This window comes from Micromesistius poutassou (assembly GCF_964030765.1).
Source record: "Micromesistius poutassou genome assembly, chromosome: 22".
Lineage (NCBI taxonomy): Eukaryota > Metazoa > Chordata > Actinopteri > Gadiformes > Gadidae > Micromesistius > Micromesistius poutassou.
In genome coordinates, this window is record NC_140292.1 from 8,427,025 (window position 1) to 8,453,003 (window position 25,979).

General features: G+C 45.4%; 4 protein-coding genes and 1 pseudogene across 7 annotated transcripts; 4 read left to right on the top strand and 1 right to left on the bottom strand.

The window, feature by feature from the left end:
- Positions 1-840: 840 nt before the first annotated feature.
- LOC311368087 (coronin-1C-A-like) lies at positions 841-12,290 on the top strand (the record flags this gene model as incomplete). Of its 2 annotated transcripts, none has more annotated exons than XM_084486973.1 (11): positions 841-3,466; positions 6,943-7,142; positions 7,994-8,116; positions 8,338-8,467; positions 8,816-8,997; positions 9,390-9,509; positions 9,774-9,878; positions 10,029-10,174; positions 10,452-10,509; positions 10,630-10,845; positions 12,094-12,290. In XM_084486973.1, 11 exons carry the CDS (start codon positions 841-843, stop codon positions 12,211-12,213), a joined length of 4,026 nt encoding a protein of 1,341 aa, XP_084343099.1. In that variant the 3' UTR covers positions 12,214-12,290. The 2 variants fall into 2 exon arrangements, with proteins under 2 accessions (XP_084343099.1, XP_084343100.1); XM_084486974.1 differs by lacking the exon at positions 841-3,466 and adding an exon at positions 4,862-5,085.
- Positions 12,291-13,283: 993 nt separating this feature from the next.
- selplg (selectin P ligand) lies at positions 13,284-15,938 on the top strand. The gene is made up of 3 exons (XM_084486257.1): positions 13,284-13,401; positions 13,690-13,789; positions 14,178-15,938. Exon 3 carries the CDS (start codon positions 14,193-14,195, stop codon positions 15,276-15,278), a length of 1,086 nt encoding a protein of 361 aa, XP_084342383.1. The 5' UTR covers positions 13,284-13,401; positions 13,690-13,789; positions 14,178-14,192; the 3' UTR covers positions 15,279-15,938.
- A 1,213-nt stretch (positions 15,939-17,151) lies between these two features.
- On the top strand, positions 17,152-19,405 carry tmem119b (transmembrane protein 119b). Of its 2 annotated transcripts, none has more exons than XM_084486760.1 (2): positions 17,152-17,289; positions 18,509-19,405. In XM_084486760.1, exon 2 carries the CDS (start codon positions 18,515-18,517, stop codon positions 19,340-19,342), a length of 828 nt encoding a protein of 275 aa, XP_084342886.1. In that variant the 5' UTR covers positions 17,152-17,289; positions 18,509-18,514; the 3' UTR covers positions 19,343-19,405. The 2 variants fall into 2 exon arrangements, with proteins under 2 accessions (XP_084342886.1, XP_084342887.1); XM_084486761.1 differs by having other exon boundaries at positions 17,158-17,285.
- A 1,933-nt stretch (positions 19,406-21,338) lies between these two features.
- On the top strand, positions 21,339-22,920 carry LOC311368112 (chemerin-like receptor 1 pseudogene; annotated as a pseudogene). Its single transcript has one exon. The product of its transcript is annotated as a chemerin-like receptor 1 pseudogene (transcript).
- A 134-nt stretch (positions 22,921-23,054) lies between these two features.
- LOC311368116 (uncharacterized protein) lies at positions 23,055-25,571 on the bottom strand. Its single transcript, XM_084487001.1, has 5 exons — positions 25,377-25,571; positions 24,281-24,394; positions 23,979-24,089; positions 23,682-23,760; positions 23,055-23,585 (listed from the first exon to the last, which is right to left on the bottom strand). The coding sequence occupies exons 1-5, from the start codon at positions 25,476-25,478 to the stop codon at positions 23,494-23,496; spliced, it is 498 nt and encodes a 165-aa protein (XP_084343127.1). The 5' UTR covers positions 25,479-25,571; the 3' UTR covers positions 23,055-23,493.
- Between the last annotated feature and the right edge of the window lie 408 nt (positions 25,572-25,979).

Sequence of the window (25,979 nt, forward strand, 5' to 3'; positions counted from 1 at the left end):
GTCTTAAGCCTGGGAATCTTTTTTTCCTCTATGATCACTCGTCAACCATGAATCATGTTGCAAGAGACTCTATCCTCTCATCATCAAGTGTGAGACCAGAGGACAATCCGGCCAAATGAGACCTATCTTGTGACTCGGATTCAGTATTCCAGGCAAACTTTCTTCAGTCGCCAGTAAACAAAACAATCACAAGCACTCAGCCACAGCCAATTAAAAGAGTCGGACGCAGGACATTCACTCCCTGATCCTCAAAGCAGTAATTGGGATTGCATGATGCCCTGCTGGACCAGACCAGCTCTGATGATGTTACCGGATGAGTTTAGATACGAGTTGTGAAACGTATTCACTTTTGAACCCTTAAAAGGACGCGTTATTTGGAGTTGTTTGGTCTAGCGGTATATGTGGGGATGCACATCAGGATTAAATATGACCTTGGGACCTGAGGATTGGTCTATTATTTTCCCCTTGTCGTGTTTCTGTTTTGGCAGTGTGACTCACTGGTGGTGGGTCATCAGACCAGCGTTAATTTTAGCCGCCACCACATTCCACTCGGACAGAATGGGAAGAGATAAAGAGGATGGTGTGGAGAGGGAAAGTGGGAGACCTATAAAGGAGTAAATTAAACGAGTTTGACCAATTTAACCTTTAAAAAAAAAAAGAATATTAAAAGATATATCAAAGTAAAGTCGATAATAAGGGTTGTGGTAAAGAACATATTCTCGATATCCCACTGTTGATATAAATGTTTTATGAAAAATACTAATGTTAATTCTGCCACTTGTCTTTCTTCTTTTCTAATAGTGAGCAGAGAACGTCGCAGCAGCCGCATCGACAAGCTCAATGGGCCAGAAACTGGACAAGGGGCTGGAGAGAGAGGAGCGGCCCGGTCCTGATTCAAACTGTCTGGAGCAGTTGGGGGGAACAGAACCATCGTTGTATGTAGACGAAGAAGGAGGAGGAGAAGAGGCCAAATGTCAGGCAGAGGGCAACAACAGTTATGGGGCGTCTCCGGTCCACACTTGCAGGATCAGTGTCAGTAACCCAGCCACTGAGCAGGCAGAGTTCATAGTCCCTACTGCAAGAATAGACCCCCAAAGCAGGGAGCCAATGAAATCTATTCCAGCTCACGGGGAGAACCCTTCTTTCAAAACTAGAGGAGTTCATGAGGGTGGGGTCAGAGAAGGTCCTTCCCTGTCACCAGCAGCACGCAAGACTGTTTTCTGTCCTGCCGATACAGCACAACAATCGGGGCGGACTGCAGGAAGGAAAGTGCGGACCACTGTGGATTTGGCCATTGCCAGAGCGGGGACCACCAGCATTGAAATGGAGGAGCTGGGTGAAACCCATCATGGCCCGGCAGCAAGGGGTCTGACCAGCAGGATGCACAAGAAAGAGCCAAGCGCTTCCACTGACCCTGCTCACGAGGAGGACTTTGTGGTTTTGGAAAAGGATGATATTCGGTTTACATCTGATGGGAAATGTGAGAGTGATTTCAGTGATGACAGCGGACCGGAGAGTCACCAAGACGATTTACAAACTGAGTCGGTTGCCTCAAAAGTTGACCAGAATGGATTTCCACAAGCAGGTGGATTAAAATCCGGTCATTCCCAGAGGTGGGCTGAAAAATCCAACGAAAGCAGACTACACAGAATGGGTAAAAGCGACGGAAGTAAAAGTCTGGGACCTGTCACTATTTCGACCGCGGTCAACTGTATGGCAGAAAATGTAACAAGCCTGACCTCACGGTCGGTAATGGAGCTAAATTCGTCTGAAGTGACAGGCATCGGGTGTCAGCCAGAGAGGGCCAATAATACTAGAGCTGGCCATGTTCAGAAACATAGTGGTGGAGGAGATACACCATGCAGCACGCAGGAGGGCCCCACCATCAAGAGCCAGGGACTAGCTTCTGGGAAGACGGTTCTGAAATGCCCATCAACAGAGATGCAAGGGGGGGCGGCCAGAACCAACATAAAGTGTTCCAAAGATATGGAAAACACTTTAGCTCAGTTAAAAAACACTGCCTCCTCGGATCAGGACGGGGAAATTAGACACGCATCCAAAGAGGAGTCTAGAGGCCACCCAGAAAGTTTGGAGGGTTCTTTATGCAAGGCTCAGCAAAAAAGAGACAACAGTCATCAGTCGTACGGTAGAACCAGGCAACAACACGAGGGAAGCGATCGATGCGTGAGGAGTACGTTTGCAGATGCCGTCTCGAGGCGGGCCAAAGAGGACGTTCAGGGGAGCATGAGTTCGCGTGGGAGGGAAAGAGAGGAGGCAGACGAGGAGCCTCCGCCGTGTGGATCCGACACTCACTCTCCTCTGGCTCAGTGCAATAGCTGTTCTGTATCACAAGCATCAGGCCCTCCTACATCCTCATCCAAACAAGGCCATCTCACTGTGGGTCCACTACCAGAGCACTGTGAGGGGAACTGGACCGAGCAGATACAGACGGCCTGCTTGAAGAAGGAGGGCCACATTGTGGTATTCTCCGCAATGGTGACCGAGCCGCCTTCCGTTCACGAGCTGCGTCCAGGCGTTGATAAGAACAGCTCACTGATAACGCCAGGGGTTACAGACACCTCACTTGACTCACAAGACGAGATAAGCGAGAAGGCCAAAGCGAAAGGCCCGCCGCCACCCGTCCCCAAAAAACCAAAGAATTCCCTTATCAAGCTCCGAATGGCCCAGCTGAACACCGGCGAGGTCAAGAGGAGAGGCAGGAGCCACGCGGATAAGGACGAGAAGGTGAAGCGGCGGCACACGGTTGATTTCAACACAGGCATGGTTCCACAAGACGTTGTGACCAATCAGGACATGGCCTTGTTTTGGGATGACATGGGCACGTACACCATGCCGTCAAACGCCCGACGCCAGTCCGCAGACTATCAACATGAACCCAGGAGACGCCAAAGGCCGCGGAACATCAACGATAAGTTCAGAGACATGATCGATTTCGACTACTGCAGTCGTATGGAGAAGCTGTCCCCGGACTGCGAGCTGAGGAACATCGACATGCTGCAAGAGGAGGCGTTGGCAGACAGGTGGCAAAGCTCCGTGCTCCGTGAGACTACCGAAGACAAAGGAGCACCGCCACCGCGGCCGCCCGTGGTCTCGGGCGGGCGGGGCGTGCGGCCTGAGCCTGGGCGTGACGCTGCGCCGGTCCAGAGGTCCAGAGACCGCCGCCGGACCGCTGACCGCATCGCGACGCCGGCGGAGGCAGAACCCGAGGACAAGGGGAGCTCCTACAAGCCCGTGGCGGAGCTCATCAAGGAGACCAACCAGCTGCACCAAGGACGCCGGCGTCCGGGAGTGTCGAGGCCGGACGGGGGCGGGCGGGCTCAGCCGGCCGTGGTGGAGCACAGCCAGAGCACCAAGGTGTCCCAGATGAAGGACACCTTCGATGTGCCCAAGAAACCTAAGAGACCCGTGGAGAGGCCGTCAGAAGTGAACCCACCGCAGAAGAAGGGTAATGCTTGACTTGATCTTGTATATATTATTCTCTCACGCCCTCTCTCTCTCTCTCTCTCTCTCTCTCTCTTGCACTCTCTCTCTCTCTCTCTCACTCTCTCGCTCGCTCTGTCTTTCTCTCCCTACCTCTCTCTCTCACTACCTTTACCTGCTTCTGTCTTTCTGTCTCGCTACTTCTTTCCCTGACTTTCTCTCTTTGACTATCTTTCTCTCTCCCTACCTCTCTCTCTCACTATCCCACCCTTCTTCGGTCCCGCTCTCTCTCACTACCTCCACTCTCTCTCATTATCACCCTCTCTCCCTCTCTCTATCGATCTTATACTTATTCTCTCACGCCCTCTCTATCTCACGCTCTCTCTGTCTCTCTCTCCCTACCGCTCTCTCTCACTACCTCTCCCTCCTTCTCTCTCTCTCTGTCTCTCTATCTCCCTACCTATATCTCTCACTATCCCACCCTCCGTCGGTCTTCTCTCACTACCAAGCTCTCTCTCTCTCTCACTACTTCCACTCTCTCTCATTAACACCCTCTCTATCTCCCTCACACACACACACACACACACACACACACACACACACACAGGGCAAACATTGAATTAACTTATAATTATGAATATTCAGTAACCAATTAATGTTCAGCAATGACTGATGATGGGTAACCATTCCAGTCAGCCTCCTGTAAAATTAATGAGCAGTAGTCTACAACAGCACAAAAGCTCTCTGCATCTTACGAAGCTTGATGTCCAACAGAGAAAGAAACTATTACTACTCGGGTTTGAGTAGAAGGTGATTCCTTACAGCTTGGTTCCCTTACCATCCCTCACAAGTGAGTGAATTTCATTGTTGTGCAGAGACTTTACGGTAGACTTGTTTATGTTTCCCATCAGGGTTGCTTCAAAGTCTGTGATTCATGGAGGACAGATGGCTGGATCCCTTTCAAACAATGCATTGTCTAAATTAGCAGCCGATTAAAAAACTATTTCTATTAGATAATATTCATATTATTTGAATGCTTATTTCATTCTGATTGGTATAGGTTCATAATATTATTTGTAAAAATATTATTTATATATGGTATATTAATTTGCGTCCTACAGAACCTAAATGGTCATCAAATGTTATGTGTACACATATATATTTTGAGATGGGAGATCTACAGGGAAAACGTGCATTTAACTCTAAAGCAGAGAATGGGCCCGGACAGCCAATCGCGTTGGTTCATTTACTACAACCAGACAACATCAGTCACTAAAGGAGTATTTCATCCAATCCTTTCTTTCCAATGCCAATAGGGGGGTGTCTCGTTTGCGCATGTGTTGAGCCCAGGCGGCAACGTATAGGACTGGATGTATAATAACGTTGAGCATCGGCCAGGATTGCTAACGACTCAGCGGTGAAAGGCATGCTTTTTTAAGATCATTGGCCCCACGAATCATCACCCGATTCACCCGCAGCTTCCGGTTCATACATTTGCAGGGAGAAAGGAAAGAAACGGAGCAGCTCGGACGTCTTGGGGAAAACAAGGGAGACATCCTGAAGAAGGGCGCGCCTTAACAAACATATTCATGTGTTCTGATTGATTGTTTCGTTCGTTAAGAAAACGGTGCATAGATTTAGAAGGTAAGAATCCTCTCGATGGTTTTATTTTTGCACTCAGTATTTCGCACCTATTCCCGCAGCGCCAGCAGCATTTCACCACTGTCACTGGACGTCGTCCCGAAACCATGGATGAAGAGACCGACCCTTGCGTCATAATAGATCGCAGCTGCTGGTGGTCCACGGCTAGCGCTGCGATAGCTTTGCTAACTCGTGGCATCACATCTTTTTAAAATCGTGCCCACCCATCCCCATTATGAAATGCATGCATGCTGTACTTTGGCACATTTACCAATGCAACTTTCTGTAAGAAAATATTGCATAATCCAACAGCCGTACGTGTAGTTTTTGCTTTTAGAAAACGCACCCCCTCCGTTACGACCCGGCTTTCTCCTTTATCTGTGTTACAATCGACTGCACATTGCATTGCCACTCTCCGGCACCCTGGTAGGCGATGCAAAGCAATGCAGCGGAATGGAGATATGAATGGTGTCCACATTTCTTTATCTGATTGACTAGAATGCATACTAACCTTTGCTTGATTATGGTCGTGGATATATTGTAAACCAAGTGTTTATCTACGACCATACTCCCAATGGTTTCCAGCATCCTGTTCTGCAAGGGATGCAACGGGCTGCATTTCATCACCAAAACATGAACGAAAACAGTCTATATGTTAATGGAATGGGGACGTCTTGTATTAATAACAAAGGCTACAGTCGGCTTGTGTAGACTTTGGCCCATCACGTACAACAATGTTTGCCCTACAAACTCCTTCATACCGAGAGGAGTAACATAGTGTAGTGTCTCACAATTAAGGGTCAGAAGGCCATTTAACTTTGGCCATCATGGCCATTATGATGTTCACGCTGGATACCAGGTGGTAGGCCTATTGCAAACCAGTCGTGTGATTGAGGTAGAGAAAGTGGGTCAGTGTGGTAGGACTACAGGGTCTAGTGGAGAAGCTTTTTTTTTTCTAGTGTTTTGGCTGTAGAGGCAGAGCTTCTACTGTAGGAAGCTGCATAGAACATTGTGTTCGGCCATCTTCTGTCATGTGAGGATATGAGGTCACCCCCCCCCCCATCAAATGTCAATAGAACTACATCATGGGATATACATATCAACAACCAGAGGTGTGAAACTCTCCAGACGTTTTGCGTCTTGGAGCACATCATCGGGTTATGCAAAAAGAGCAATTCATGAGTTGAATAAGCTCGACTTTTTGTTTTGTGTTTTCGTATTTGAGGCTGTGCACATTTTTCCACATGTCTGTGATTCATGCGGTCGGTCGTAATCTGATCTTGTGTTGTGCAGCCTGACTTGAATCTCAGATGTTCTGCCCCTTAGTGGCATGTTCATAGCCTCCTAAAAGAGGGGGGAAAAGGTTCACATTGCATGGTTAATTACCTTCACTGTTTATTTGTGTATCAATCCATCCTACTTTAGTAGTCTATTTAGTAGTCTAGTCTAAACCCATACCCTAACATCCATGGGGTGATAACATGCACTTTATTTTAAATGTGTAAGTAAAATTTCAGATACTAAATTACTCTTCATATTTTAAAAAAGAACCAAGAGACCTTACTTAATAGATGTAATGCAAGCAGAATAAAAATCAAACAATCTATAATCAATCTATAATCACACTCTACCAATCTAACTTTAAAAGCCCAAGAGGGATTGTCCAGTAAAGTTTGCATGTCGCTGATGTAATATTGTCCTACAGTAAACCACTTGATAACCTTTTTCAGTCCCCTTCCTCATGTTACTTTTCAGTGACCATGAGGTCATTCTTCAGCCACAGATAAACACAACCCCTAGCAGAACGGGGTCATGAGACCACTCCTCCTAACGGAGAACATCATCCCTCTGCTCCTTCAGATATGTTGAGGCGCGTTGTGCGACAGAGCAAGTTCCGGCATGTGTTCGGCCAGGCAGTGCGGAACGACCAGATCTACGACGACATCCGCGTCTCCCGGGTGACGTGGGACTCCTCCTTCTGCGCCGTCAACCCCAACTTCGTGGCCATCATCATCGATGCGAGCGGGGGCGGAGCCTTCCTGGTGCTCCCGCTACAGAAGGTGAGCTTTCGGAAGAAAAGATCGGAACGTAAAACAACGTTGGCCATGTCGTGGCCCTGACGTTGAAATAGCCCAACCCGTCAAATCGAAATGGCATTACTTGTGTTGAATAAAGGGCTTCATTCATCTCTATGGTGTCTGGAGGCCATTTCAACGTAACTTGTATGTGCCATGCTACCCAAGGTTAGGATCTGTGAATACAAATTGTGAAAACGTTGAGTTAACTGCTGAGATAAGCCAAAGTGACAAGGCGGTAGCCTCTCTAACCATGTGATGTACCCGTGGCTGAAAGAAGACCTTGCCTTAGACCAGGGGAGCTGGACTAATGCAAAGTGAAAGACTGTCAGCCATCATAGTGAAGGATGGTGGGGAAAATAAGTCATGTTTCCTTTTTTCATAACCTTTGCTGCTATGCGTCGTCCATTGGAATGACCGTTTGCTTGGTGTTAGAATTCAATACCCGCCATGTCAGCCGACACGGACACAGCCGACATCTCTGCAGAAATTGATTGTGGGGAATTTCCATTGATTATCAATGAAGGCCAAACGAAGGAGAGCATATAGTCTTGTTAGACAGATGCTCCTCTGATTTCACTCATTGATCCTAACTCATAACTGGGGTGTCGTGTTCTGTCAACCCATAGTGTCATTGTTATGTATGTGTCTATGTTGTAGACAAATAAATGTTTCATCTGTCAAATGACAACCGGACCGAATAACCTAAACGCCAGAAAACTAATGCATTATGTTACTAGAGAAGGATGTGATTTGGGTTCCTCTCTTTGAAGGAATCCAAATCCTCCATTTGTACGTTGACTGGCTCGGTCTAAGCCCTGTGTGCTGTGTTTCAGACGGGTCGCATAGACAAGACCTACCCCACCGTGTGCGGTCACACGGGCCCCGTGCTGGACATCGACTGGTGTCCTCACAACGACCTGGTCATCGCCAGCGGCTCTGAAGACTGCAAGGTCATGGTAAGGCGGCAGTTCCTGGATTGGGTTCCTTTTTATCTTTAGAAACTCCTACATTTACTTAAATTACTCTACTGCGTTGAATGCTACTTTACCTGGGAACTACCATCTTGGATACTATTCCCCCCCAATAAATTATGCAGTCATCTTCTTTCCTCAATGTTTGGGTGGGTCACTTCAGTCTTTGGGGTAGTCCTCATGGTAACCGCCTCCCCGTTCCCCAGGTGTGGCAGATACCCGAGAACGGCTTGGAGGAACCTCTGTCGCAGCCGGCTGTGGTCCTGGAGGGCCACTCCAAGAGGGTGGGCATTGTGACCTGGCACCCCACGGCTCGTAACGTCCTCCTTAGCGCAGGTACGTCATGACACGCAACAAAGCCCCCCAACCCCAGCCCATCTAAAGGCCTCGGACTGAACAAAATGGTTTCTTATGGTTTCCATCAGTCAATAAAAAGTCCCTTCATCCATTCCCAGATAACTGGTGGAAAACAAATCAGTTTGTATTGTCACACTAGTTGGTTTAATTTTCCCACAGAGCTAGTCAGTGCTTATATGTGTATAGTTACAGTAATAGTATAGTGTTTATTTCAATGTATTTAGTCGGTTGCATTCTGCACCCTCACCACTAGAGGCCACTCACTACACTGCACCTTTAACTTTGTTGACCGGTAGCTAACTAACTAACACACGCTGCCCCTCCCAGGCTGTGACAACCAGGTGGTGATCTGGAACGTGGGGACGGGCGAGGCCCTGGTGCGTCTGGACGACATGCACCCCGACGTCATCTTCAGCGCCTGCTGGAGCCGCAGCGGCAGCCTGATCTGCACCGCCTGCAAGGACAAGACGGTGCGCGTCATCGACCCGCGCAAGGGGAAGATCATCGTGGTGAGTCTGGCGAGTGCCGACGGGGAGTTGGACTGAGGTCTGATCTCGCTGGCAGCGGTTTAAGTGTCACCTTTTTCTTTTCAACTGTGTACATTTATGAATGGGGCATTGTTTCACTAACCCTGTTTTGTATGCGATCAGTCAACTTTAAAAATGAATCATTGTAAAAGTGAAATTATTATCGCTTTTTTTTTTTAACAATGCCATTTTTAGCAAATGACTTACTTTTATATTCATGTAAGGTGTCTCGAGTATTTAGTATATCGCTACAAATAATAATTATTAAATCTGATCTCATATTGGGCCTTTTTTTCTAAAGTAAAAGATCCATTAATTAATAATTTCCCCTTAAATCAGTCCTACCCCTGACGTGTTCAACCATTCGGTTCCAGGAAAAGGAAAAGGCCCACGAGGGAGCTCGACCAATGAGAGCCATCTTCCTGGCAGACGGCAGCATCTTCACCACTGGATTCAGCCGCATGAGCGAGCGCCAGCTGGCTCTCTGGAGAACCGTAGGTTGCTTCTCAAAGAATTTGTGTGTATGTGTGTGAGCGGGCGTCTGAAGGAGGGTACAGGTGGGCCTGAAAATTGTATATGGACGGCAGGTTTGAACGCTGCTGTCCAGTGTTAACGGTATGCATCCATGATCCAGCAGCATCACTCATTTCTGCTCATTGATAACGATGAACCACACAGCGCTCTGGCTGAAAGGGTCTGCTAAATGGTACAAACGGACCCACAGCATTCCTAACCTTTCCCAAACCCCTGGTCCTCAGGATAACATGGATGAGCCCATAAACGTCCAGGAGATGGACTCCAGCAACGGCATTCTTCTGCCATTTTACGACCCGGACACCAATATCGTGTACTTGTGCGGAAAGGTGAGCAAAAAAAACAAAAACATTTCCAACCGTGTAATGCAGCTCTCTGATGGTCCCGATTGACTCCATTAGAGCAAGGCATCCACAATTCCAGGGTTTTTGCATCTAATTGATATGCTGTTTGTGTATGTGCCAATCCTGTTCCACCAGGGGGACAGCAGTATTCGGTACTTTGAGATCACGGACGAGTCGCCGTACGTGCACTACCTCAACACCTTCTCGTCCAAGGAGCCTCAGCGTGGGATGGGCTACATGCCCAAGAGAGGCCTCGACGTCAACAAATGTGAAATTGCTAGGTACGCTCAGGGTGACATGGCGCTGGCCTCGCCAGCAGAGGGCAGTCACGCTCATCTGGGCGTGCAGCTCATGCTTCTCGCCATATTTGCATCCATTTTTTCTTTATTTGATTGTCGATTAATCTGAGATGCTATATATATCTATATAAAAATTTACGTCTTCAGGTTTTATAAATAACATTCAAGAGGAAATTTGAATTGTATTACTGATAACATTGAATCTGTTTCTGATGCATTTTGGATGTTTTTTATTTTCATCAAAATCCGCTTCTCTCAGGTTTTATAAATTGCATGAGAGGAAGTGTGAGCCCATCATCATGACTGTGCCCCGGAAGGTAACGACGCCATTTATTTATACTTTTCACATCCTGCACTGAATTGACAATTATTCGGCCTTCTTCTATAACGGGATATCCTGCCTGTTCCCTTCTGGCTGCTGTGGCTTTGGTCCCCAGTCTGACCTGTTCCAGGACGACCTGTACCCGGACACGGCCGGCCCGGACCCCGCCGTGGAGGCGGAGGAGTGGTGGGCCGGGAAGAACGGCAACCCCATCCTGATCTCGCTGAAGAACGGCTACGTCGCCACTAAGAACCGGGAGCTGAAGGTGTCGCCAAACCCTCCCGCTCCCCAGAAGACCCCCGGACCCCAGGCCCCGCAGCCCGCCCCCATAGTGAGTTCATAATCATATGGATGATGTGTGGTTCATACAGCATTGATGAGGGCCAAGACATGAGGTCACTGAGCATCGTAACGGCTACAGTGGTCAGCGCGTGATGAGCACTCAGTGCCCATGTATTCCTATGGCGTCTGGGGCTGTTGGGTGATCCAAGAGTTTTCTATGATAGGGCTATTACTCTTGTTCCCTCCTACGATGGCTTTCAGTCTCTGGTTAATAAAGTCCAGAGTAAGAGACCCAAGTAAGCTCGGTCCGATCTCTCATTTAACCTTGCTATGTTTCCCATTCACAGCTATACAATCAACTCTCTACTGTACTCTATCCCCATCTTTCATAGGGGAGATCTAGTAGGCTTGTTTTCAGTTTTATTGCTCAGTTTACACAAAAATCAGCAAGTTTATTGGTTACACTAGTTAAAGAGTTGATACTCTAAGTGAACCCCACTAGCCACGAGTTGCTTGAAGTTGGAAATCCCCCAGCAGAAGGTGCACCCTACAATGATGAATACCTTTGTTACAGCTTCATACTGAATACAAACATTTAAACGATACAAAAGCGCTTTTTTCACTGAAACAAATCATTCATGTAAAAATATGTTTTCTTTCTTTGTGATGAGGTTGTATACAGTGCTGAAGCCCAACCTATTGTTGAGGCTGACCTTGGTATAGCCACAGAAACGTGGACATAAAACGTGGCTCTGCTCTCCTTCGAATGGCGTCCAATCAGATTACAAATTTGTTTCAGGCTCTTAATCCAAAGGAATCGAACCGCCTACCTGCTACTAATGAACCCCTGTTTTCCTCTCAAACCTTAAAGGTCCCATGACATGCCACCAGGTGTGGTGTGATTAGCCGTTACAAGCCGTTTTGGAAATCTGCCCCTTATGACATCACAGGTGGGCGTGTCCACCGAGATGTGTGCAGGATAGATCAGTCTACCAGCCTACCCCAGTGGACTGTAGCAAAAGTTACTCAGCTATCCGTCACACATCTAGGTGGACACGCCCACCTGTGATGTCATAAGGGGCAGATTTCCAAAACGTCTTTTAACGGTTAATCCCACTCACACCTGGTGGCATGTCATGGGACCTTTAAGGACGGCTCCTATACTCTTTGAGGCAGGAGTTCTCCTGCCCAAACAAGGGGGTTTCCTCACCCCTTTTTTAAGAGCGACCGTATCCTCCACGCAGCCATAGGCCCGTAACACTCACCCTCTGTCCCGTTGCTGTGTCCCGTGCCGCAGAAGGGGGAGGACAAGCTGGAGGAGGTGCTGCGGGAGTTCAAGTCGCTCAGGGACCGCGTGATCCTGCAGGACCGGCGTATCGCCAAGCTGGAGGAGCAGATCGCCAAGGTGGCCATGTGATCAGCCCCCCCCCCCCCCCCACCCCCCCCCCTCCCCTGGGGGGCCACGCCGTGGCCACGGGGGAGTCGGCGTGGAGAGACGAGACGAGGTCGGCCGAGCCAGGGCCGAAAGGGTGAAATCAATTGGGCTTCATTCCCCCCCCCCGCCCCCCCCCCCCCCCCCTGGGGTCAGACCAAGCTCTCATTCCAAGATGGCGTCTATCGTTAGTTTTTTTTTTCGTTTCTTTCCCATGACACGTCACACTTCCTCATTTGTCCTCCAACACGGGAGATAAAACTGTTTGATTCAGGTCCACTTTTTACTATGGATGAACACATTTGAAGAGTTGCTGTTTCTGTGTATGTGTATTTTTTTTTTTTTGTGCGATTACAGAAGATTCTGGTGCTAGTATGTATTATCATGTAGACATCAGTATTACCATACTTTTGTTTTTTCTTTGCGTTGCCAAATTTGAATTGTATGTGGTTTAAATGCACTGCTTTTACTTATTTTTGTTTCTCCCGTTGTACATTCCTTTCCTAACACAGAACCATTTACACGACGATAGATTTTAAAATGTCCCCTTTTTGCCCACTTGTGTTTTTAAATATGAGGTCCCTGGGGGAAAAAAGTGTTTCTGAAACAATTTAGCTCTTGTAGGATTTTTTTTATTTTTATTATTGAGTTCTGGGTTGGAGGGGAGAGGGCGGGTGGGGGGGCGTGACAGCCTTATAGCACTGCATCTCTCTCCCTCTCTCTGGTGTAAATGTTAACGTCTACGTATTGGTGGAGCCTCTTGTCAATCCTCCTCAGTGTTGGAAGGATGCACTCCCTCAGCTCTTGTTTCATCCCCTGACTCCCTGATGATATTCTGTTCACACAATAAAGATTGTACACCTGGGAAAAAAAATGGCTTTTGTTCTTTCCCCGCCCCACAAACATCCACTGCATGGCAAGAGTGGCATGGCACGAGATCACGAAAAGCTTTCAGGAAGTGCGATAACAACACCGGGTTTTCACTTGTGTATTTCAACTCTTGTGTTGACGGTTTCAACACGAGTACGTTGAAACCAGTGTGTGACTGCTTCCTGCTCGCTATAGGAAGGCACAGACTCCGCTCACAACATGCGTAGCAGACTTCTTGAAATGGAGCTTGATTATTCTAGCCGGTGTATGCCATCAGTGCTCTGCTAACTGTCACAGATTCAGGTAAGCAACATTTGAATCCTCTTTAATCAACTGTTATTACATGAGTGTAGCTATGAGTTGAGTGCATTGTTGTCTGTTTATCTTTTTATGTGGTGGTTTTATTTAGTCCAATGATGAAGGGTTGATAAATTAAACAGCAGCGTTTAAGTCTTGTTTATTTGTTGGCTGGTTTAAGTTAATCTGCACACTTTTTCAAATAGCTACTTTAAGTGTGTGTGTGTGTTCTCTCTATGACTCTGCCCATCACATAATACTGCTTAACTCAACACTTCCTATTTCCTATACCAGGCAGTTCTCAACAATCAACTGCCACCAAAAACAGGACGTCTCTGGATATCTGAAACCAGTCTGCTGTTGTCAAGCTACCTTATGGTCCTTCCTCATAATGGTGAGTGTTTCACTTCATGGTTTTCCCAAATGGGGGCTATTACAATTCAAGGGGTTTAATGGGTGTCCAAATTAGATTCCCCTATTTTTTATTTTGTTTGCATAACAATATGCCAAGCTATGCATTATGGAACTAATACCAACGAGAATGTGGCTGAAGTCTTTTTATTTGATATTGAAACTTCAGAATCTTGTGTTCTAAGCGGGACATATTTAGACATACCTATGACAAATCTATGGACTTCATTATGAGATGATACTGTTACTGGAAGTGACATGTCTCAATGAAATCTCACACATTTTCAGCATTGAGATGAGAACTGTGCAATCAAAACTCTTTTAGTGTGTATATGTTGACTTCAAATACTTGTGGCTTCGTTCTTCGGCAGACTTCTCACTGAGCCATGGAGTCATTCAACATAAGGATGCTTCGGCTCGCCGTTTGGAGCGTCTTCCTCTTGCTCGCAGTGGAGTATCACTACACCGCCAGCAGCCCCGACAACCAAAGCTCTGACCCGATCCTTCCTACGGATGGAGGGGCGATCAAGACCACCATAGCAACTATCCACCCGACGTTCTCCACCCCTGGTCCCCCATCAGGTCATACTTCCACATTCCTTCCTGCGAAAACGCAGGGGCCAAACATCACCACCACCACACCCAACTCCACAGAGCCCCCTCCTACAAAGACCCTGTTTTCTACCTCATCAAAGGACATCCTCAGTCTACCACCCCCTACCACACCAGGAGAGCCCTCCACCACGGGGGCCCACTCAACCAATGGAACGAGAATCACCCTCCAACCCCCTACCACACCAGGAGAGCCCTCCACCACAGGGGCCCACTCTACCAATGGAACGAGAACCACCATCCCACCCTCTACCACACCAGGAGAGCCCTCCACCACGGGGGCCCACTCTACCAATGGAACGAGAACCACCATCCCACCCTCTACCACACCAGGAGAGCCCTCCACCACGGGGGCCCACTCTACCAACGGTACGAGGAGAAACGCCACATTGTCCATCATCCCACCCCTCTCTATCAATTCATCACCCACCACAACCGTGAAGTCGACAGCGACTCCGGTACCAGTAACCAAGCAACCCTGTCCTACTCCCTCCTCCACCACCAACAGGACGGCGCCCCTTCGGCCCGGGGACCTGGAATGCCCCCGCAGCCCGAGCGGCGTGGCCAGCCAGTGTCTCGTCGTCATCGCCCTGCTGGCCGCCCTGCTGACCGTCTTCGTCGTGTCCACAGTGGTGCTCTGCACCAAGCTGTCCCGGAGGTACCGCTTGGATCGCCAGCACGGGACGGAGATGGTGTGCCTCTCCTCCATGATGATCGGCCACAACCACACCAACGGCCGCACCGACGCAAACCTGGAGGGCCACCGGACGCTGCTGACGGGTCCGGAAGACAGCGACGAGGACAGCGGGGACAACCTGACTCTCAATAGCTTTCTGCCGGACGGCGACCGCATGGTTTAGGTTAGGGAGGCGGAGCGAGGCGCTGGCGACTCTCGCGCCTCGTTCAGAGCGGCGTGTCCTAGGGTCAACGGATAGACTCGCTCTCCCATTATATTGATGTTTATAGCTATATATTATAGTTATAGTTGTTATTATTTGTATTTGTAACTGTTACTGAATCATGTCAACTGTTAACTTAAGTGACACCAAAACTAAGATAAGCCATCTCTGTTTCAGAAAAAAAAAGTAGTGTGTTAATAAGGTCCCTATGCTTCATAGTCGATGTTTTGCGGTTAAATGCTCTTGCACATGTGTTCCCTGTAGAGGAAGAGGCAGGAAACCACAAGCACAGAACTAACCATGCACAGCATTTACATATATTAAGTTATTTACCAAAAACATTAACTATACAATGCTGTGCATGTGTGTATTATATTACTGTATTGTATTAAGTGTATCTAGTATTATAAGGTATTCTGTTCTATTATGTTCAACTTCAATTTGACATGTATCACAAAGTTTGCTTTCCTTTGAATCAAGTCGCTAAGAGCAACACTGTAGCAGCTGTAGAGGTCATAAGTATGAGCTCAATATCCTGCCAGGCTTCCTCAATGTCTGACTTCATCAAAGGTTTTATTTTGACCCTGAGCTTAACTGAAATCCACTTCCTTTCACAGAAATAAACGCATGCGGCTTATAATACAGCCTTGTAAAAAAAACTTGTGTTGTGAATATTGTCAGTTACACAGCCTGTCAAACATATACCCAATCTGAGTAAACCTTAATGGTATGTTTCTTGTAAAACAAATGAAGCCTTTTATGCTCACTGGTGTACACAGTCTACTGAGTATCAATAGTACATCTCAGATGGTTGGTAACCATATAAAGTTTGACTTAACTTTGATTAATTAACTTCCCAAACACACACGCTCGGATATTGCAGTTAGTTAGTGTAAACAAACATCCGTAGTCGTTTCTTTTCCCTAAAGTGGTCACACAAACTGGCTGGGCCTCCACAGAAACCCTCTGTGTTGTTTTTAGAAAAGTCTTCAACTAGTGTCCTCGCCAATTCTGTCTCTGGGCTATTACCGGAGGTATGTCCACACAGGAAACATTAACCCCTTCCTGTATTAGCTGGATTACGGCAGCTCAAAACTATACTGCAGCTCTTAATAGCTAACCCTATTATGAGCTGCCAGAGTGTGTGTGTTTGTCTGTCTGTGTCTCTTTCTCTCTCTCTCAAAAGCAGGTATGTTCTAAGTCAAAACTAGCCTGTCTCTATTGCAGAAGCAAAGACAAACCCCTATTAAGAGAATTACCAGGACGGGGAAGTCCAGAACACTGTCTGTGACTGTGTGTGTAATCTCACAATAATTTGAGTCATCCATGATGTAGTGGAAAATAACTGATGGTGGAACATATTGCAGACATATTGCACTTCTATTACAACTATTTGGTAATTTAGAGGGCGATCTCATCCACAGCTACTACTACATATTTTAAGAATTAGTTCCACGTCAATATTTCCTATGTCTTTTTTAACGTGTTTCCTGAGTCAAGAGTCCTATTGTCATTTGTGCTCAGTCTTCTGTCTTCTGTATTTATTTTCTCTGGCCCTCCCAAGGTTCAGTGCCTGGGGCAGCTCAAGCCAGCCCCCCCCCCCCCCCCCCCCCCAAGCACCCAGCACCCACACAGCATACTCTCACCTCCTACCTAACAGGAACAATCTGTCGGCCGACCGGTCCTCAGCCAGTCCCTCCACTCCGGGAGAATCACAAGGCAGCCGGCCAGAGGGAGGGGGGAGGAGAGGCCTGCGAGCAGAGGGGGAAGGAGGGATCTGTAACTCCTCGACGGCTTCTCCTCCAGGATCCAGATGCAGACTCCCCTGTGAAACCCGAAGCTGTGTGCCACTGCTGCAGCAGGCGGACATCTTTTGTGTGTGTGTGTGTGTGTGTGAGTGTGTGTTTCTCAAAGACGCTTTGTATTATACCCACTCCTTCTTTGCCGTAGCAGAAACAGGCTCTGTTGGTGGGTGAGTACACTATACTTTTTAAATACACTGGGTTATAGTGTTTTTCCCTCTATTGTATTGGGTGATGTGTTCAAAGCCCAGCGTGTTTGTGTGTTGGTGGTCTGTGCTGGAGGTCTTGATACCACCTCAGATGATGGCTAAGAAGCGAGTCAGGCTCTAGGGTGGCGGGACTGGGGCCCTGAGGCTGAGTGGTTCAGGCATGTGGCCCCAGGGTGGAGGAGAGCCATCCAGGCTTAATCCCATGGTTTTACATGACTGGTGGACCACAAAGTAGGACAAAGAACATAGAACAAAGTGGGAAAGTTGTTTATATACTGTATATATATATATAGTTTTTATTTTTAGTTTCAAAGGATATTTTCATTTCTTTATTAATTTACAACCGTTAATACCAAAATAAATGTTGGACAATGATTAAATGATTCAACATGGGGAACATCACTGCAGTGTAGACCTGCTCGTGTCTGTTTGTAATCTAATGTCTGTGTGTGTGCAGTTTCTCGGCGGAGAGGAAGGGTTCCATAAGGCCCGGTGTGAATGGGGAACGTCTGTGGAGGCAGGATGCTTTGTATGAGTGACTCCAGCCCTGCCGTCCTGATGAGTGTAGAGTTGCACCTCAGGAAGCAGCTTGCAGACAGATGGAGTCCAAAATGACCTATGATGACTGAGGGTTCACAGTGTAGTCCAAAAGGACCCATGATGACTGAGGGTTCACAGTGGAGTCTGACCGGGCGGCGGTGACTACAGCGGTGGGGAGGGGTTTTGATGAACAGATGTTGCATCGCTGAAGATTCTATACGTTTACTGTTGACTATCGTTCTTTTTCCCCCCACACTTTTTCTGGAAGTTGCTGGGATCAGCAGGAATAGTTGGAGGGCTGCTTACATTTTTTGCTGGTCGATTCATTAGTTTGAGAAAGATATGACACGATTTTATGTGGAATCTGCCCTATAATGACGTTGATTATAATTATAGATAAACCTTTGCTGTAACACATTTTTTATTATCACTCAACATAATATACACCTACATAGCCACGTTGCCGCCATGAATGTTGCATTCACTGTGACATGTTGCAAATGTGGGGCTCTGTCTGATCCCTCACGAATTTCAAATAAAGTCAACTTCATCATCAATAAGTGCAGAAAAAATATAGTTTTTTCTTAAAGCATTTCCGCTGCAAAGCATTTAGTGATGCTATCACCTTCTGGTTTTACAGAGCCTGATGATGCATCCGATGGCTCCACACGGGATCGGCCTGTCGCCATTCCCTCTCCAGATCCTAGCAGAGGGGAGCGCCACAGAGGAAGAGAACGGCGCCTCGGCCCCAGGTCCTTCACAGCTGACCACCAGAAGCAGCCCGCTCCCAGACTACCGCACTACGCCCACCCCTGGCCAGACGGACGGGGAGACCACCGCTCTGGATCAGGTCGTGGAATTCCTCCACAGCAACCTGCTCTATATCGTCGCTGGAGCCTCGGTCGCCGTCTTTGTGCTCCTCATCGTCTGCATCGCGATGACCTTAAAGCGGAAGTTGAGGATCAATGCATACTACCCGTGCTCTTTCCCCTCGAAGATGTACGTGGAGGAGAGGGACAAGGACGGAGGGGTGAAACGCTTCGACCAGGTGCCACAGAAGGCCTCTAGAGGGCAGCAGAGTGAGCCTGTGGACTCCGGCCAGCGGCTCCAGCAGGACATCATGAGGGCGGTCAAGGGTCTCCGGACACCCAACAAACAACAAGCTCCCCAGGGAGGAGAAGCCACGCAGGCGAACTCCAGTATCGAAACAACAGATGGCGACCGTCTGGTAGAAAAGGCACCGGAAGAAGCCGAGACGAGTCGGCCCTCGGAAACTGAAGCCAGCGATGAAGAGACGCGTGAACAGGAGATCGCTCCGAAACAGACTGGGCAACCGGGGGTTTATCCAGAGGACTCACCTCGGTCTGGTGCAGACCCCTCACCAGTCCAGCCAGACAACAGACCCGCATCACCGCTCATTCAATGTGACTCTCCTACACTCCAATTGATCAATGGGGAGAAAACTTCATTTTAATGATGTCGTGCGTCAATCATATGACTGTATATAAGCTTTGGTTTTGTGTCGAATCCATCAGTGTCAAAGCACGTGTTTTCCAGTCACGTGGGTTCAGGGGCCTACTCTGCAATATTCCACTCAAATTAAGTCAGGATTACAATTATGATGAGCTAAAAAAAAAAAAGCCATTCATTAATCTATCATATATTTTATTTTACAATGTGAAATACTAAATGTGTTCATATTGGTAATTTAGTACACATTTTTTGCAATAGTGAATTATATCAATTGTTGCTCTTTTTTAATGTGACGTCACCGCACGTCACTGGCTCTCCATAAATAGACGTGACTGTACCGTTGTTTACTGACCTGCATTACTAATGGACTTCATGCGTCAAACTATTTCAGTTTGATATTTTCTATGAGGGGGAATGCCACCAGGTCCTACTCAATTTTATGTCCACCCAACAGTTTGCCTCTGGGAAACACAGAATTGTTCTATTTTTCTAAAGATTGCTTTTACACTCCCCAAATATAACGATGTGTTTGTTCGTTTATTCATGTTTATTCATGTGAAAGAGACCACACTGCAGAATCTTTAAATAAATAAATGCCTATAGTCAAACTATGAATTCCATTTTTAAAAGATATATGCCTACTAGACAAGACGCTTGCTTCACCACAATTACATTGTGTGATGATTACTAATCCACTTCTTACCTACCTACTGTTTCTTCCAGATTTTCAGAGGTGCTGGTATTTTTAGTAAACGTGACCACTACCCAAATGCAAATGAGTTAGCCTTTCAATACAACTTTTTAATATTGTATTAAGTCTTAGCATTTCTATAAACATAAACCTACGTTCAAAAGCATTATTTAGGCTTTTATGTAAAATTAAAAATATATATAACTGGTATTGCCATAATAGTTTGTATTTTCATTTTGTACTTTATTTGTGAGTCTATGATGTGTGTACACATAAATATGCAAACATACAGCTCACTCATGTAATTCAAGTTCACCTAATTGCAGGGCACTTAAAGGAAACATCTAAACAAGACAACAATATTTACAAGAAATCTTGAGAACAATAAGTGAGCCTGGATAAACACGAAACTGAATCTTAACTAAATTGAAATAGAATGCAGAACCAAAAACAACGAATTGAGTTTGCATTGTTGTCAAAGATAATCAAAACAAAAAAATAATAATTACCTGATTCACAAGAGGCTTTGAACACATCCATGGAAACTGGTGGATAGGGGCAGGCACTTTCATAAAGTACTTGGCCGGTGATTGGATAAACCATCTGTCTATGACTGTATCCTGTTGTATCATGTTGTTCCTCGTAGAATGCTGACTGCACCACATCAGCTGACAACCCTTTGAGCCACGGCTACTGGCTCCCTGCACCGATAGGCAAACAGGAGAGCCAGTAAACAAGAGAACAGCAAACAGGAGAACCAGCAGACAGAGAAAGAGGGTCATCACACTTGAGAACACAGTATCTTTCTTAAACAACATACTCAGTTAAAGCTCGGGCAGGCAATGTATTTTAGAAGCATTTTTAGTCATACTTGTTGTCATACCTGTCTGTCTCCCTACCTCCTACACCTTCCTGTGTACTGATTTCAAATGACCAGAATCTTCCACAAAGCTAGGCTGACCTATGCTAAAGCTAGAAGGCCTGTTGGGGGGGGGGGCTTACTCTGATCTCTGAACTCTGATAATCTTTAGAATGGAGAGTCTGTTCAAATAGTTCAACTGCATAAAGGTCTAATTGAAGCTGTTTGAAATAACTGTCACACTCTTTAACGTCAGAGACAACCAAATTACCTCAACCTAGGGGAACTAAGGGGATAGAAATTGCTGTTTCATGAAAGATGCCTGGAGGAACTGAAACTACATCCAGGAACTGACTCGCCACTTGCCGCACTTGTGAAATCCTTCCATACCATATTATAAGGGAGTTGGCTCTTATTTTAAACAACAAGACTTTGTTGAAAGACACAATGGAAGTATTGGAGGACTATGTCGACTACTCGGATTACACTCCAGGCAATGAAACTTCAGAGCCTATAGTAACTTTAGAAGACAACACATCCTTTTGGAAATACAGTAGTTTGACAATCAACATCATCATTGCCCTGGTCGGCCTCAGTGGAAATGCTGTGGTCATTTGGATTTCGGGCTGGAAAATGAAAAGATCTGTTAATACTACCTTCTATCTAAGCCTGGCCATTTCAGATTTCTTGTTCTGTGCCTGTCTGCCGATGGATATATTCTATGTGATGACCTCGAATTGGCCCTTTGGACTGGCGTTATGTAAGCTCACCTCCTCCGCACTGTTTTTCAACATGTTCAGCAGCGTCTTTGTACTGATGCTGATCAGCATTGACCGCTGTGTGATAGCAATGTTTCCAACGTGGTCCCAGAACCACAGGACAATCAAGATGGCATCCGGAATGCTAGTCCTCACATGGATCCTTTCTGCTACCCTGACTTTGCCTTCACTGCTCCACAGAAACATCAGAGTCCTCGGTAATGTCACAAAGTGCTATGTCCATTATGAGTCCTTCTCTGTAAGCAAAGTAGTGGTGCTCACCCGATTCATCTTCGGGTTCCTTATTCCTTTTGTGATCATTGTAAGCTGCAGCATCATCTTGTGTATAAAGCTGAGAAGATTAACCATCAAAACCACTAAGCCCTATAAGGTCATGGTCATACTCATCTTGACCTTTTTCATCTGTTGGATTCCCTTTCATACATTTGTTCTTCTTGAATTAAACATGCATAAGCACAATGTGTATGTAGTCCAAACAGGAATGGTTGTGGCAGTTACTTTAGCTGCTGTGAATAGCCTCATCAATCCCTTTTTGTACGTGTTTATTGGTAAGGAATTTAAACAAACCCTGAGGAAATCACTAATAGGGAGAATGGAGTATGCGATGGCCGAGGACGGTCGGACAGCAAGTATTATCCCAGGATCCAAGTCAATGTCTAATTACGGCCAGAATTCAAAAGTGTTTGTTCACAATGTTCTTTGATCTGTTCATTCTGGTACTTTTAGTACACGTTACAATTGTGAATAAGTTTTTTGTTGAAATGGGACGCCAACGGCTCTCCATAAATAACCGTCCCAAACGTATTAATATGAAAGACAGCCATGAGCTTGTTGATAAAGAAAATACTCAAACAAATAGAGCATCTTTTTTTTCTTGATTTTAAATAACCAAATTGAATGATGAATCAAACTATTTCAGTTGAACATTTTCTATGAGGGAGCATTCTACCAGGGCCTACTATATTTGACGTCCATCCAAGTTTACGTCTGAGAAAATACTGAATTGGTAAATTTTCCTTAAGAGGGCTTTTATATGCATGCACCAAAAATAAACAACATTCATAGCTATGTTTGAATGTATTATTCATGTGTAAGAGATCAAACTGCAGAATATTGAACTAAATAGTAAAAGAAAAATTCAATTTCAAAGAGGTATACCGTGATAGATGCTTCAAAATATATTGTTATGATTTCTTCATGATTTCTTCACTTCCTCCTGTGTTGCGTCAATGCAAATTTTCAATGTCAGTTTTTATTTTGTATGTGACCCGTTCTGAAACACAACTGAGTCAGCCTTTTAATCTTTTATCAGGTCTTAGCATTTATCTTAATATATACATAGTAATAACACATTTGCTCTAAAAGTATAAGATACACAAGAATATAAATGTTTCGTATTTTATTGAACATTGAATTTGCTATAGGGGTTAGATATGACAATGCAGGAAGGAAGTACTCTGGGTGTCACCATGTTACTCTTCCACTCTTTTTAACACCTTCAACATTGCATCACAAATTAAAAGCAAAACAATTTTGCAAATGTTTGCTAGCGTGCTATTCGTTCTTGACATCCAACCGCTTTTTTCAAGTAAGGCTTGACTTTTGAACCATTAACCCCATCTGTGTTTACATTGTGCGTTTACGTGACAGGCTAAAGATTACGGATGGTAGGAATGCCACAAAGAACTTGAATAACTCTTGACGCTGGTATAATTTGAAAGGTAACTACTCCCTATAATGTCGTGTTCTAGTGGAAAAAAAGGAGGCAGGACTGCTAGGTTTCCCTGGGTGAGGAGAAGGGGCGTCCTGGGTGGGGAATACGCTTAGTTAGTGGCCTCTGCTGCCATCTGCTGGTTTGATTCTTGCTTGAGCCGGTAGTCAGCCAGGGCAGCCCTGATGGCATCTTCGGCCAGCACTGAGGAGGATTACGAAAGGAGATAGACTGCATAAGATGGTAGAATATGGGAAGGCAGGGTAGACAACATGGTGGAAGAGGGACAGGAATACTTACTAGAGCAGTGCAGTTTCACCGGGGGAAGACTGAGCTCTTTGGCAATGTCTGTGTTCTTTATCATCGACGCATCATCAAGCTAAGCCATGAAGAAAAGCATGAATATAAATTTTATAGACACTTGATTTTGTTTGTTATTTACTGAATATATAAACATTGAAAAAATGTAATGATGAATGTTATATCAAATTCTTAACAAGGAAATTATTGTAAAACTAACTTAACAATCTAGTTATAGCGAATAATAAATACTGATCCCAACATCAACCCAATAACAGTCCCATATCCCATACTTACAGACTTGCCCTTCACCCACTCTGTGACCAGGGAGCTTGATGCAATAGCAGAGCCACAGCCAAAGGTCTTGAATTTGGCGTCCACAATCTTCCCCTGATCATCAACCTCAATCTGTCACATAGAGATCCAGGTTAACAAACCATAACAAACAAATACTTCACCAGGAAAATGTACAGGTTTTGTTGAATCATTGTCAATTTTTTCAAATTCTGTACTAACAAATGGGTATATGTAAAATAATGTCTTTGGAAAACGGTAATTCTGTATATATATAAAAAGGAAAATTGGATTTTGCAGTATACCTGAAGTTTCATCACATCTCCACAAGCTGGGGCACCCACCAAACCTGTTCCCACATTCTTGGATTTCTTGTCCAAGGATCCGACATTTCTTGGGTTCTCGTAATGGTCCACCACCTTGATACGTGAAGGGGAGAGTTCTGTTTCAGTATATAGCACACATAGTAAACCCCAACATAAACCGGACTAGTCTAGTTTCAAGAAACTAAAACGCATACATAGTTATGGACATACCGGTACATCCAAATAATACAGCACCAGGGTTCGTTGTAGCCTTGGCATGCAACCACATTACATAAAGTAAATTAAATAAACAAAGATAAGGCTCCATTATGCACATCCTCTCCCCTCCACTAAATCGCCCCAATTTTCTGCCAAGTCATAGTGACAACGAGGTTTCATATTTTAGAATATAAATACTTCTGTTATGAATATTGATTTTGAATTTGATTTCTCGATTTGAACAATACACATGTAGGCCTTTTCTGTTAGGTTTAACTTACTTACACCGTTCAGAATTGAACGAGTAGGGGGTTAAGATTGCTGGTCTACAGTTCTACTACTAAAAATGTCTAATCTATAACTTTTACAACCTAAAACAGCATGTTTTAGGTTGTTAATGTTTTTTAACATGTATATGAAAACGTGAGATACTAGAACCTAGTCATTTATCGATGCACATGTGAATATAGATCTAATAGTTGTACAATTAAGTCCAGTCATTACTTTAAAAGTTTGCAGAAAACGGAAACTGGTATTTAATATGTCCCCTGACGCACAAAACAATACATTTATTACCTACGCCACATTGATTAACGTGGACTAATCTGATTAGATCAACAGCTTCAAGCTACATCAATTTATAGGTTGACCCCTCTCTAAGGCAGAGAGGCTTAGGGTTATATTTATTATTAACCATATAAAAAGCTTGTTCCCAATGGCAGGGAGTCTTGTTCCCTATCGTGTTGGTACTCATGTAGCCAAACAAACCAACGCGTTCCAGAATAACAACATTTCAACCATTACTATGACAGCCCATTTTCACTACTAGATTGGACCCGCTGTTACAAAACACGCCATGCTTCAGAGGAAACGTTACCTTCTCGTGGTAGAAGCACTGGGCTCTGAACTCGGGGGCTGAAAGCGTCCTGTTGAGTAGCATCAGTGGGCTGATGCACTTCTTGGCGAGAACACCCGCCATGTTCTTGAAGTTAATGACGCACTAAGAAAAACACTGGAACGATTAGTGGCTTCGACTGGCTCGATCGGCTTCTTGTGTTGGTCTGCACCGGTCATGCGCTCAGCCTAGTCAACGACACAGGGAGCGAAGGGAGGGGCTTATTTTGAAGGTTACTGGAAACCCTAGGGGTACTTTAGGGTACTACATGGGACAATGTAAAATATAATATTTAGGCTCTTATGTAAACGGAAACAATTCAAAAATGTCCCCACATTGACCTCAGTACAATTTGTGTACGACCACGATGACTTTTAGTATTTTTTTATTTCTGTGATCCTTACACCATCTTACATAAGATTACATAAAGTCCTCAAAAGAGCAGAAGGTATTGCATCGAAGACAACTGCTAGGTCTTTAGGAGTAGGCCTAACTCGAATTCCATATTTACTGAGATACGTTATTATTATTTATAGCCTACGTTTATAAAAGTCTGTATACATTTAGTAATTGTGTTACCAATAA